Source organism: Lactuca sativa, chromosome 2 (genome assembly GCF_002870075.4).
Source record: "Lactuca sativa cultivar Salinas chromosome 2, Lsat_Salinas_v11, whole genome shotgun sequence".
Lineage (NCBI taxonomy): Eukaryota > Viridiplantae > Streptophyta > Magnoliopsida > Asterales > Asteraceae > Lactuca > Lactuca sativa.
In genome coordinates this window covers 149,280,228-149,295,049 of record NC_056624.2, presented here as the reverse complement: position 1 = coordinate 149,295,049, position 14,822 = coordinate 149,280,228, and the positions used below count along the sequence as shown (strand labels likewise).

The 14,822-nt window shown below is 34.6% G+C and overlaps 1 protein-coding gene across 1 annotated transcript; it reads right to left on the bottom strand.

The window, feature by feature from the left end:
• Nucleotides 1-7,297: 7,297 nt before the first annotated feature.
• Nucleotides 7,298-13,607, bottom strand: LOC111909688 (DNA gyrase subunit A, chloroplastic/mitochondrial). Its single transcript, XM_023905467.3, has 27 exons — nucleotides 13,043-13,607; nucleotides 12,859-12,928; nucleotides 12,680-12,745; nucleotides 12,447-12,548; nucleotides 12,301-12,345; nucleotides 12,126-12,224; nucleotides 11,955-12,041; nucleotides 11,785-11,855; nucleotides 11,595-11,703; nucleotides 11,414-11,476; nucleotides 11,264-11,329; nucleotides 11,098-11,186; nucleotides 10,949-10,997; nucleotides 10,740-10,826; nucleotides 10,541-10,634; nucleotides 10,361-10,431; nucleotides 10,173-10,262; nucleotides 9,960-10,085; nucleotides 9,715-9,872; nucleotides 9,554-9,635; nucleotides 9,310-9,474; nucleotides 8,750-8,851; nucleotides 8,507-8,649; nucleotides 8,308-8,425; nucleotides 8,162-8,216; nucleotides 7,983-8,082; nucleotides 7,298-7,674 (listed from the first exon to the last, which is right to left on the bottom strand). The coding sequence occupies exons 1-27, from the start codon at nucleotides 13,468-13,470 to the stop codon at nucleotides 7,560-7,562; spliced, it is 2,850 nt and encodes a 949-aa protein (XP_023761235.1). The 5' UTR covers nucleotides 13,471-13,607; the 3' UTR covers nucleotides 7,298-7,559.
• Nucleotides 13,608-14,822: the final 1,215 nt, after the last annotated feature.

Below are 14,822 nucleotides of genomic sequence, written 5' to 3'. Positions count from 1 at the left end.
CAAGCTTGGGGTAATGTAATTATCCAAAGTAAGTGTTTATAGTTATGTATTGGGACCCAATTATTAATTGGGTGTTATTTTGGTGTTGACAGTTTGGGAATCTGTCAGCTAGCAGCTGGGGTTGAGTCTGCGGGACTTCAGCAAGTTGTGGGATTGTGTCTTCGGGACTTCAGCAGTGTAAGGTGAGTTACCTTCCAGTAGCGGTGGGTCTACGGCCACAATGTCGGCCCACCAGTAGGAGTTGTACGTTAGATGATTGTCTTTGTGATATCATCTAGGTTTGCTACTACCTGATATGTTATATGCTGGCATGATATGTATATGTGATAGTAGTAGAGTTCGGTTGTTAGGACCGAAGGGTAGGTCAGACACCCCAGATATATCTGACGGTATGTGATGATATGTTTATATGCTGGCATGATATGTTATATGTGATAGTGGTAGTAGGAGGGGAATAGTCCCCAAGTTCGGTCGTTAGGACAGAAGGGTAGATCGGACGCCCCAGATATGTCTGATAATATGTTATGTTATGATATATGTGATAGTAGCAGTAGGGGGTGAAATAGTCCCCGAGGATCGGTTGTTAGGACCGATGGGTAGTCAGCACCCCAGAATGGCTTGACATGGGTAGTCAGCACCCCAGAACGGCTTGACACGGGTAGGTCGGCACCCCAGAATGGCCGTACCGGGTAGGTCGGGCACCCCAGAATTGCCCGGCAGTATGTATGATAAGTGATTGTATGGTATGTGGTATGTTGGGGGGGGGGGGGGGGGAATTCACTAAGCTTTGTGCTTACGGTTTTCAGTTTTGGTTTCAGGTACTTCGTGTTTAAAGGAAAGGAGTCGGCTTGGTCGCAGCGCATCACACTATGGTTTTCTGCACATGAGATCTTCGGGATTACACTCTGATATTGTTTTATGATAACATGCTTGATTATTTCTACTTTGGTTTTGACATGACATGGTATTACAAATGTTTGATTACACTATTGGTTGTATAATGACGTATTTAAAAATGAAATTTTTGGCCTGTATTTTTGGGATGTTACATAGAGCCTTGCACAACCCGCGTGCTGTTGCTCGGGTAGCCCACGTGCTGAATTGGGTTCTTTTGTGATTTGGGCTTCCAATGACTTAGCCCACTGGCCCAGAACGAATCCACTAAGCTTATAGCCCAATATTCTTCATGTTTTATTCAATTTAATCCCAATTTAGCTTCCCCAAATCATCCATGTCTCACGAACTCGTCTGATCAATAATCTTTGCATGCTCGAAAATTCACCATTTTCTTCTAAATTCAAGGTCCATCCTCTTCAAGCTTCATAGCCACTAGCCCACTCCATGCATCAATTCCACTAGTCATCAAGCTCATAATCCTTATTTTCCTCCAAATCTAATTGCTTTCCACACGTCCCAAACATTCCCGCTCCGCTAGTCTCCTTGAAATCTGCAATAAAGCTCACGAAACTAGAAAGTAACCGAAATAGTAATAAAATAACAAAAAGGAATATATGCATGAAGATTAGCTAAGTTATGAATGAAATACAATAAAATAAACTATAAAAAGAAGTAAATAAAATGAAACTATCAAATCACCCCAAGCTTGAACCTTACTTGTCCTCAAGTAAGACGAGACTAAAATGAACTTGGGATGAACTATCCTAAGAAAAACAAAAATAATGGATAGAACCATAGAACTTGATCACAGTTAGTCAACATGGTCAGATATGATCTTGCTATTATCTCACGAATTTTCATCCGATGAAAATGGAACCATAAACTACAGCTGGAACATCTCCTCTAGGTGAGTAAGGCGGATGGTCAGTCGCAGCCCCAATGGAACATGCATACAATGAAAAACATATGTAGTAGGGAGAAAGCAGATGGATGGGCTCGTGTGAAGCTCTTCTTTAAGTGTACACTCTTATCACAAAAGTTTCATGATCTCACATCTTCCAGATGCTCTCATGTGTGATTGGGTTTCATCCCTCTGGCGCCATTGTAGGAATCAGTTCACTTAGTGTTGGTCCGAACCTCCCGTAGTATCCGACTCGACAGACTCTCTAACATCACCAATTTGCAAAAAAAAAAAAAAAAAAAAAAAAAAAAAAAAAAAAAACTCGGTCTATATACAATAAATGAAACCTATATAAATGAATATCAAACGTCGGGTAACCAAAATGTAGGAAAATTTGTTCAATAATTGAACCGGTCACCCATCTAAGATAATTGTAGCTTGGAATTTGCTTGCTTGAGCTCTTTTTTTTTGTGTTTAAATAAGAGGATAACTTGAAGGTAATGCACTAACATATCGATATATATATATATATATATATATATATATATATATATATATATATATATATATATATATATATATATATATATATTCCTATCAAGAAAACTTTTTTACTCGAAATTTGGTTCCCAAAAGTATGTAAGTGGAACCGAAAGATAATAATAATCTGAATGGTCTAAATTGTGAAAATGACTATGTGTGGAGCATAGAGATGTATGCTCCTTTTCAAACTTGTGATTTTCCAAATATAATGAAAATGCCCAAATGTGGGCTAAAAGACTCTCTAAAATCCTAAGGAAATCGCAAAAAAATGGTGATGTAAAGAGACTGGACATGGATTCTACTCGGGGACAAGTACCAATGCTTCATCCTAACGATTCAAACATGATCAAGTGTGATCCTCTCAGCGGTATGGATTGCAAGCTAAAAACATTCATTGCTATAGTATATCCTATAGTTGTTAGTATTGTATGCATAATTCTTCATGAAAACTATATGGTCATGATCACTTACCCCTTTAAGCTCTAGCAGTTGATCCCAAGTATGAAGTCCCAAACTGCGACCTAATGGTCCCAGTTCGATGTGTGAGATAGCAACAAGATCATGGACCAATAATGATACAATAACTATGAACTTGTTCAATGGCATCCAAGGGGATGAGAATAAACAAACAATAAAAATGCATGCATGCTAATGTCCTAAGCTAGATGTTATGCAGAAATAAATTGGAAAAAAAGAAAATAAAATCTTTTTGGAATTTTATAAAATAAAAAAATAAATGCAAATTAGCCTAAAACTAATATGTTATGCAACCTAACTAAAAAATGCATGAAAAAGTAGAAGGGAATACCTCACCTCAAGCTGAAGAACAAGCATTGTCCTTAATGCTTAAGGTAAGCACATAAATGACCTAAATCGGAGGATCGGATGACGGAAGATGTCTATGGCGGTGGTTTCGTGAAATTACAAAGTAGAACTCCGACAATCTTGAATTTTCCGGCGAGGTGGGCGCTTGGGAGCTTAGGTTCTTGATAGAAATGGAGTTTGAGGAAAGAACTTGATGAACACAATGGAGAAATGAAGGAGAATATTGCATTCATAAGTAATATGGTCAACGGAAGTCAACAAGTCAACTCACTTAAAGATTTGGTCAAAATGGTAAAAAATCGTAAAAAATCAATTGAAATTAACCACATGATGTTTAGAATCCATACATTGATATGTAGGATCCTTTTATATATATGAGACTATAATGAGGATTGATTATCATTATCAGTATCTACATGAGTTGATACGAAATATTGCTCGACACCAATAATCAAATAAAATTCTTTGGTGTTCTTTATTTGCTCTTGTCCGTCGATCACAAATAGAGGGAAGCCAGGTGGTTGTTGATTTTTGGGTTTAGGAAGGAGGCTTATTAGGCTTTTCAGTATTCACTTATTTCTATAAGGCTGGACGGTATGGGTGAGGGAAAGAGTGAGGGACGTTTTCTCTCTGAGCTGAACACAATCCCTTGATTGAGGGAAAGGTGGTGAGGGAGCCCATTCCCTCACTCCATCTCCTATTCTTATTGGCCAACTTTTTTTTAATCTTTTTTAATACTTATTAAATTATATACCTATTAAAAATTATAAATAATATATTCAAACTCATGGTTTTTAATTCCCTACAAAATAAATATAATATTTATAGGAAATATATTTTTTTTAAAAAAATAAAAAAATAATGAGGGAAGTTTCCAACTCATTCCTTAGGTTTAGGTGAAGGAAATGAAAGTGAGGGGAATAGTCTTGTAGCCCACAAAAAATAAGGGGAGTTTCTCACCCACACCTTCGGGTCTAATAACCAAGTTGTAAGGTAAATAAGAAAGATCATAACAAATAATAAATACCCAATTATTACTTATTTATTCTGGTTGGTAAATAATAATTATCATATATAAATATATTATTTATTCCATATCTTTGTTAATGTTCTTAGTATGTGACTTCGTAGGTTTACATATAATTAACAAATTAACAAATAGTAAACTGTTTGTAATTTGCACATATATCCAATAAAATTGAATTCTCTTTGTCAGCTTCCACTGACGATTGATGACATCAAAATATCCACATGCTCCTTCATCGTCTAATTGTCACATGGATATTAGCGTTCTCTTAATGTTTGGTATGTATCTAAATACTTCGATGTCCAATTTGAGCCAACATATTTGGAAAGGTTTACATTTGGTTTGGTGTCAAATAAACTTCGTATTTTGCAAGAAAAAACACTTTGGTACACGGTTGTACAAGGCATGTGCCCAGCCTATACATGCCCCTGATGTTATGGTTTTGAGAACTCCCATACATATTGTACCATATTTTATATGGTCTTGAGAACCATTTTGCAAATTGTACCAAGTGGATGTATGGCATTGACAAAATTTTCCCTGCCCATATGAAATCAACCATTTAGGCTATTTTTTGTAGCTTCACTTGTAGGGTTAAATAAGGTGTGTACTTGATTGTTATCACCTATGTGATGAAAAAACACTTTAGGAAGATGGATAAGGTTCAAATAGATGATGATTTTAGGACTTCATACGGTGGGACCATTAAGTATTTTTAGAACGGTTTAAACATGTATCCACTACTTCAATCTTAAATGAGTAAATTACTCGAATGGTCCCTATGGTTTGAGGTAATTTGCATGTTTGGTCCCTAACTTATTTTTTTAACTTGGGAAGTCCCTATTGTTTATTTTTTTTAACGCGCTTGGTCCCCATTGTTTGTTTTTGTTACGTGCTTGGTCCCTGTTTTACCTAAAAAGACTAGTATTTAAATAGGAAAAAATGGTGTGGTATGTAAGGTAGCGTGAAAGAGATAGGGTTAGGGTGTGCTTATTTAAATAAACTAAAAAACCAAGGGCAAAATAGTTTTTTTTAGCTAAGACAGGGACCAAACGCGTAACAAAAACAAACAGTAGGGACCTTCTAAGTTAAAAAAATAAGTTATGGACCAAACACGCAAATTACCCTAAACCATAGGGACCATTTGTGTAATTTACTCATCTTAAATCTATATTTTTCGTCCTAAGCGGGACATGAACCCTAAACCTCTGGGTTGAGAGGCACATATCTATCAACTCCTCATATCACTATGTCAAATGCCCTATGGTGAAAGACTTTGAGAATTAGTATTTAAAATTTTCACTTTAAACTCGCTTTGATATTTACTGATCATCCTCTCATACTTGTTTTAAAGACAATATTGTATTTGTTTTTAAAACTTGTGGGACAATTTCCGCAATGTTTGAACTTGAATGGATTGATTTAAAAATGATAACATAAATTTAAACAGACCATACAAACGGTGTTTCGGATTTGTCTTTGACTAATAATGTTAATTCTTGCAAATGTTGCTAGAGTTATTGGATTTCACCTTCATATAATAAAAATCATCATTTTTTTCCTCTATGCCTCATGGACCTTATATGAATACAAATGTCTTTATTCATGTTAGCTACTAAATGAGTATCATTTTTTTCCTCTATGCCTCATGGACCTTATATGAATACAAATGTCTTTATTCATGTTAGCTACTAAATGAGTAGGTTTTCCACAACTAGATATAATGTTTCCCATAATTGTAGCTCCCATATCCAGACATTGCACTTTGCTTTTAGGCAATGTACTTTAAACTTCTATTATATCCACTGATTTTAATACTCTATATCATTTATAATATTCCTTAGTTGTCATTATCACCTTATGTATTCACTGTTCACTCACACATGAACTATGTAAATTTGATACTTATGATATGTTTGGCACGCCAGATTTAGCTGATAAGGGAGGACGGAGTCTTTGCCTCCCAACCCACTCAACTCACTTTCACATCAGTTTTTCTTTTTTCTCTCTTTCATCTTTCTCAACCCATAACACATGAAAATTATATATTTCTCAACCAACCCACTCAATTTTTTATTTTAAAATAAACACAAACTAATAAAAATTATACAAAACTAATTTATAAAATATTAAAAATTTACAAACTAATTAAAAACATACAAAATTGTTTTAGCTTGAGAGAGAGAGAGAGAGAGAGAGAGAGAGAGAGAGAGAGAGAGAGAGAGACTTTCAACGGGTTGCATAACCCACTAAATCCTCAAAACTAACGGTACCATAAGGAAATGATCCTCATTTTGGAACCCAAATCCAAAAAAATAAAATAAAAATATCCCACCACGTTCTCCCTAAATTAGCTTATTTTTCGAATTTTTTTAAATTGACATGTTCAGCAAGCCAAAAAGTTGCTTATAAACTATCTTTTTAAAAAATTACTTAGATTAACTTTTCAAAAGCTTTTTTTAAATCTTTCGAATATACCTTTAATTAATTAAAAAATACATATTCTTTTAAATGTTATTTTATATCTTTCGGCTATTACCAAACATCATTTTTGTAAGCTAGCTTAGAGCATTGGGTGTGGGCAACAAGGTGCAACATCACCTCACATGCCACATAAGCAAGTGGTGTTATAACACCAAATGGGGAAATGGGCAACAAGATGCAACACCAAAGAAAAAAAAAAGTTGGTGTTCCCCCCGTTTCAATTCGTCAAAACGCCAACGAGATTTGTCATGACAAGATGCAACAAGTTGGGAGGACGGTGTTCCCCGTGTCATAACGCCGTTGAGGGATGCCACCTCACCCTCTGTTGCTTCTCGTTGGACCCATACCGCATAGTCTTATAAGCTAGCAACTAGCTTTTCAGCTAGTTTGTCAAACATAGGTTTATTCTTTCATATTTGCTACCCTTAGAACATTAGTCATGAATTTTAGTACTTCATGTTCCATTTTTTTTATCACTTATGAACATATTGCATATGCATTTTTCTAGTACTTTATTCATCCTTGAACTTTTTACACCTTACATATGATAAAATGACAAGTAAATTTGATGCTCTTCGTGGATGTTTAAATCATTCCTAAACTTACTAATACTTCGTTGCTTCCCATAATAATCCAATGCACACATCACTCTACACCAAAAGCAAGCATTTTACAAAGTTTAAAATCCCCAAAATACAATCAACCACTATACTTTTGTGTTTCCTTTGCATGAAATTTACAGGAGCTTCAGGCTTCCAATTGAGTTAAGTAGCTTTTCCCCATGTATTCTCCATGCATAAATATGACATCAGTAATAAAATCTAACCATGGTTAACCGATATCACTTCACTTGTGATCTAACCATGAATCATGGTTAAATTTTTATGCCACAGCAGCTTCAACTTCAACTTCCTCCTCCACATCTGTTTCTGCAGCCGATATCAATGAAGCTGATTGGATCTTCCCAGCATGCTCAAGCCTCATCAATATCACTCCCCTAAGACAGGTACACCATTACAAACATCAACTTAACTTCATAATGTTTATTAGAACATTTGTGTTAAATGACCATTATACCCTTCTGTTTGTCTAATTCATATGGCCTTAATGTGAGTAAATCATCATTTTACCCTTCTTGTTTTGTGTATTTACTTATCGACTGAACGAAGCGGGTAGATTACCATTTTACTCTTTTGTTTTTGTGTATTTCATATGGACTGGATGGACTGTGTGAGCGTGAGTAAATGACCATTTTGCCCTTTTCCTCATTAAGTCAAATTAGACAAAACAGAGACACTTGGTTACCTTGCGTAGCGTGACTGAATAGAAATATCCCTGACTTTTATCCGGTTGACTGTACCACTCTGACTCACAAGAACAACTTCTTCATCACTTTCACCATCATCTGTAACAACAAAAAAAAAGAATTTAAAAAAATATTCTTGGTAAATTAAATTAACACTGAAACCAGCAAACCACATTACCTGCTGTAGTAAAACCAACTACAAAAACAGCTGCCAATTTGTCTTCCGATGAAAACTTAAATAAAATAAACAAAACCCATCATAATAAACTCAAAAAAATTAAAGATTAAACTTGCTTCATGTAAAATGGAAGCATATATGCATACCTTGTACCCTTTTAATCCAATCCTATTCAAAGGTGATTTGCGAAAGTGGCTGAGAGGAACTCGTTTTCCATAACCATTTTCAGACACAAACAACAGCCATGGCCCATGTGCTCGGTTACTGCAAATAAAAAAAATTAAGAAGCTGAAACAAAAATAGAAGAAATTTTATAAAAATGTGAAACAGGGTTGATGAAATTACGGGGTGTCGGGAGTGCTAGATTCAGATTCACTTTCTATTCCATCCTGTTTGGTTGCAGGAATAATATCCACACATGCCATTCTATCACCTTCTTTCAGTCTCATTGCAATCTGACCTCGGCTATGTCTAGTAAGTGCTCGGATCTATAAACAAAAAGTTTAATAGGTTATAAAAAAGCAGTTAAACTTGATAATAATCCCATTTGATTTTAGAAAATATAAGCAAAAATAATAGAGAACTTACAATATCACAAGAACTAAGAATAACCATTCCGTTTTGTGAAGCCATTGCAATATAGTCTTCGTTTGTGCAATGACGGACCCATTTCAGTTCATCACCAGGCACCTAGAAAGTAGAGTATGTGTGACTTATTTTATTTTTTCATGAGTAAGTTACATTTTTGGTCCCTGAGTATAGCTGACTTTTACAATTTTGGTCCCAAAAAGTTCTCTTGCAAAATCAACAGCAGATAAAAATTGCAAAAATCAGTGATACCCAGGGACCAAAAGTGTAATTTACTCTTTTCTAAAAGTATTATGAGTATATTACATTTTTGGTACCAAAATTGCAAAAATAGCCATACTCAGGGACCAAAAATGTAATTCACTCATATTTAATAGTATAATGAGTAAGTTCCATTTTTTGGTCCCTGAGTAAGTATAGCTGATATTGCAAAAATACAGACCACGATTGCAACAGATAACTTTTTGGGATTGAAATTGCAAAAAATCAGCTACACACAGGGACCAAAAATGTAATTTACTATAGTATTGAAGATGAATAAATATAAAAAGAAGACAAACCAGTTGAAGTGCTATGATACCAGATGACCTAATGGAGGAGAAGTACATCAAAGATACTTTTTTAACATATCCATTTGCGGTTAGCATTAAAAGATATTGATCTTCAGCAAAATCACTAACAGGGATGATAGACGTAATTCGTTCACCATCAGATAAGGACAAAATCTGAAAGTAAAAAAGAATAAGGGAATTGAAAACACATAAAGGGTAAAATGGGAAATAAAGTTAAAGATTAGTAGCATACCTGGATCAAGGGTGTGCCTGCAGCTGCCCGAGAACATTCCGGAATCTTGTAGGCCGCAGCAGAATACACAATACCCTTATCACTACACAAATGAAAAAAAAATATGTCATTATTGGTCCTGTAGTTTGACATTCTGTCATTATTGGTCCCTAAGGAAATACCTGAAAAACAGGAGTCGATCATGGGTACGACATACAAGAAAGTCTGACATTGTGTCATTGACTCTTAGTTTCCCAACTGATTTACCAATGGTGCCACGTTTTTGTTGATTAAAAGTGTCTGGTTTCATTCTTTTCACATAGCCCTTTTCACTAAGTGCCTGACATTGGATTAATATGTCTTTAGCATCATAAAAGAAATTAAAAAAAAAAAATTAACCGAGTTTTTATTTAGAGTTTTGAAATACCAATAACATTTCTTCATTTGGGATAACATCTAAATCATCAAGTGTGCCATTATCAGCATCTTCCAAAGCGGAACGACGTGGAGTTGAGAATTTGTTCTTTATCTCAATTGCTTCTTGTTCAATCACCTAAATAGAAAAAAGAAATGTATTAACAAATAAACAAACTTTACACTAAAGAAAACTAATAAAAAAATTAAAAGGAATACGGTATACCTGTAATATTTGCTTTTTGCTAGATAGAAGTTCCTCCAAGTTAGAAATTTGGTCAGTTAAGGATTTCCCTTCATTAACATACTTGCCTCTCTACAAAACAATAAAAGACATTTTTTAATGTGATTAAATAGATAACTAGAATATGTGATATTCAAAAAAAAAGGCAACAAATAGAGAAGGTGTAGGACCTCAAGTAATGTAAGTCTTCGTAAATTGATATCTAATATTGCTTCAGCTTGTTTTTCGGATAATTGAAACTCTGCAATATAGATCATAATCATAATTTCACATCATGAACTCAAAAGAGCAAGTAAATAAATACTTGGTCCATGTCAAAGTATAAATAATAAAACAATATTGAGCCTTACTTTTCCTCAGATCAGCTGATGCAACTGAGTTACTTGTAGCTTTTCTGATTACATCAATTACATTATCGATATTATCTAGCCCAATTAAGATACCCTTCATTTACCCAAAAAAGAAAATATGTTAAACAGTCATTATCCATTCATTTTACATATACTTACAAGTTACAAGTTACAATTACATACATATATACATACATACCTCAACAATATGATTTCTGTCTCTAGCTTGTGCAAGCTTAAACCTTGCACGTCTTTCAACCACTGAGCATCTAAAATCCAAGAAAGCCTGTAGGATAAAAGATTAAGTAGATGGAATATAACTAAAAGTTTGTGTTTTGTAGACATTCAAACCTAACATGTAGGTCATATATAAATATAGTAAGAGAGCATGTATATTTAATGAGTTACCTTAAGCAATTCTATTAAGCCCATTTGTTTAGGTTGTCCATCGAGAATACTGACAGATGAGTAAAACATGAAAAGTCAAAATTCGGTCAACCCTGTTTAAATTTCAAGATATTATTAGGACAGAATGTGACCAACTAATAACCACTTACCCAACCATGTTGCAGCTAAAACTTGACTGTAGAGCAGTGGAACGGTATAGATTATTCAGAATAATTGCTGGATCAGCACCCCTCTTAAGCTGAAAAGTTTAAATGAAAAAAATTTAAGTTTGTAAAATTTCAGAAACTACTTTAACAAAGAATTTCAGAAAACTACCTCAATGACTATTCGCATTCCAGATCGATCACTCTCATCACGGATATCACTTATGCCTTCCAAAGTCTTGGAGAAAGGACAAAAGAGTAAATTTAGAACATGCTCAATTGGAATATTGTGAGTTTAAATTATACACCATGAGAGGAGTACCTTGTTCTGAATAAGCTCAGCAATTTTCATGACTAGAGAGGATTTGTTGGTCTGATAAGGAATCTGTTCCATATAAAAAACAAAAACATATAACAAGTTAATGCATATATGTGAATATGTGATATGAGATATGTATTTCCATTGTGTACAATGTGATAGACAGATAGTCATAGAGAATAACCTCTTTTACTATAATTGCAACGCTCTTTGTTCTAGAATCTGATACTTCTATCTCTGTTTTTCCTCTGACAATGACACGCCCTTTACCAGTTCTATAAGCCTCCAAGATTCTGAATCAACAAGAATTTGAGAATTTATTAAAATTACTATAAATGCAATTTCTTGGCCACAATAAAAAAAAGAGGAGATACCCAAGATTTCCCATTATGATTCCTCCTGTTGGGAAGTCAGGTCCAGGCATGTACTCAAGCAATTCTTGCAGCTGTTACAAAATCAAGCAACTCCTCAAGATTATGTTTGAGCATAATAATAGAGAACATTGAAGAAAAAGAAAACTGTTATCAGAGAATAGAGCAAATACAGTGGCATCTGGATTGTGAATCAACACAATTAGAGCATCAACTAACTCCCCAAGATTATGTGGAGGGATATTGGTTGCCATTCCCACCTAGAAAAGAAATGAAAATAATGAGTTAATGAGAATAAAAAAATATATAGTATAAGGGTCAAAATGCAACATCTAGATAAATACCGCAATCCCTGAAGACCCATTCAATAACAAGTTTGGGATCCTAGCAGGAAGCAATGATGGTTCTTTTAGAGAACTGTCAAAGTTTGGAACAAAATCAACCTGTCAAAAAAGTGGAACTTAGGGCATAACAATTATTTGCTAACATTGTAAGATTAGAAGGTTGAACAATACGTACTGTATCCTGATCCAAATCTGATAGAAGCATTGTTTCAGCAAGTGCCTGAAAAAGTGAAGCTAGAACAATGAGTACCTCTAACACTCATTCACTCTATGTTCTTCTCATAAGCTAATATAAATGTAAGACAACACACATAAACATACTTCCAATCTGCATTCTGTATACCGCATTGCTGCAGCATTATCTCCATCCACTGAGCCAAAATTCCCATGACCACTCACGAGTGGACAACGCAGTGAAAAATCCTGGAAAGAATTATGTGTTCACAAGGCAAAAGATAAACTATGGATAAGTCTCTCTGTAAATTGAAACTTCAAAGTTGATAAATTTCATTTGTGCCCGTGTAAACTTCTTATTGTGATTCATGTTTAATTACCTGTGCCATTCGGACCAGTGAATCATAGACGGCAGTATCACCATGTGGGTGAAACTTACCAAGGACCTGAGAGAGAGGAAACAGTCCAAGTGTAAGGTTGCATCATCAAAGGATCATATAAATAGGCAGTAACAAAGAACAGGATTTGAGTATGTAAAAAGCTGTAGTTAGATCATAACCTCTCCAACAACTCTGGCACATTTCTTATGAGGTTTACGTGATGCAAGGCCCAATTCATGCAATGCATATCTGCAATCACAGTAAAAACAAGATGAGTAACTATTACGAGAACTCTGATTCAAAGCAAAAACCGCATGAATCAGACCTCCGTTATGTGATAACCCTAAGTTTGAAAAAACTCACAATATACGGCGGTGAACGGGCTTCAATCCATCACGAACATCAGGCAATGCTCGTCCAAGCAGAACGGACATAGCATAGGACATATATGCTTCCGTAGCCTCTTTATGAAGCTCCGTAGGGACAATCCTCCCATGCCTCGATTCGCCATCGCTACCTGCAGCTACCGTCACTAAACCCCCATTTCCGCCCTCTCCCCCGTCCTCGACGCCCTCTGTCGCGGAATTTTCTCGCCGCTTCGAACTCACCGAGGTCAGACGGCTAGAACGTCGAGGGGTCGAGAGGAACCGCAGAGTATCAAAGCTGCATCCCTGCCTCGATAATCGGGCAGTGGAAATTGGTAAAGCCAACTGATTGTAACATCGAAAAAATCGAAAGCTGTTTGTGAATGCCATCGAAGGATTGTTGGATAGGGAGTATGAAGGTTTCATGCCATCACAAAACGAACACTCTCGTCGTCTCTACGCTACAGAGTTATCGGTATCTTTGTCTGGATGTTGGTTTTATGATGCAAATGGTAAAGAGAGCCTTAAACCCTAGTAAAAGGGTTCATGCGCGCCAAGTTCTTGATTATGTTTGCTAAATTATACTTCTACCCCGAAGGAATGGTTTCTTTCATTTGGGTCCTACTTAGAATTTTAGGGGTTTCGATTATATATTGTAATAAATAAAAATGTTTTTGTCATTTTCATTTCCTTAAGATTTTTATCATGGAGATTTTTGAATTATTTAAATTTCACATGTTAGGTATTTTTATTTTTTTTGTTAATAAAAAAATTAACTAATTACAGTAATTATCATATTTATTATTATATATGTAAAATATGTATTATATTAAACGTGTAGATCAATACTATAATAAAAACATTTATTATTTAAGGTAAATGTATTTTTCTTCGTAAAATAAACATAATAATAAATAGTTTGTTTTTTCTATTACTAAAAACATTTATTATGATTTTTTTGTTACATAAATTAAAATAATGAAATATTATAAAATAATATTGTCAAATTTGAGATATAATAAAATATATTTTGTTAAACTTTGAGATGAAGTAGGCGCTAAAATATTTAATGTTTACACATTGAAATAAAACTTTTATTTTTAATAAACACATGCAGTACACGGGTCTCACACCTAATATTATTTTTATATAAAATGGTGTCTTTTGGTTTATTGCGATTTGCGGGTTTTTCAACAGTGTTTCAAGTGATTTGGTATTAGTTTTAAACCAAACAATAAAATAATAAGGTTTTCTAAGGTCCGATCCAAAGTGGTTCAAGATGTACGACCGCATAGGGCCTCGAAAAAAATAGGGCTCTGGTTTTAGCGAAAATATAGTATTATGTAAGTATATAATTAATCTTGCTTGTAGTTCAGTTGGTCAATGACGTCGTATTTTTTTCCTTCCATGGTTCGATTTTTGCTTCCCCTGTTTATTCGTTATTTTGCTAATAAGTTTTTCATTCGTATACAATGTTTAAGTAAATATTTCAAAATCCCTTTGTAGTTCAGTTGGTTTAGTCCTCACCTTTACTCCTTCTAAATAACGTCAAATGTTTTATACTCCTTGTAGACTCACCTTTAACATGTTTTTTATTTATTTATTTTTATTTTTTGTGAATTTTAATAATCAGTTTTTTAACAAACATTTTCAAGTAGACCTTTAATCTCTCTTTCTAAACAAGTGAAAAACTCGGACGCACGCGGGTTCAAAGGAAGTGTGATTAGTATTCAAAGTTTGACCTAGGTTATTCCGATCTTATAGAATTGTACTTTCAA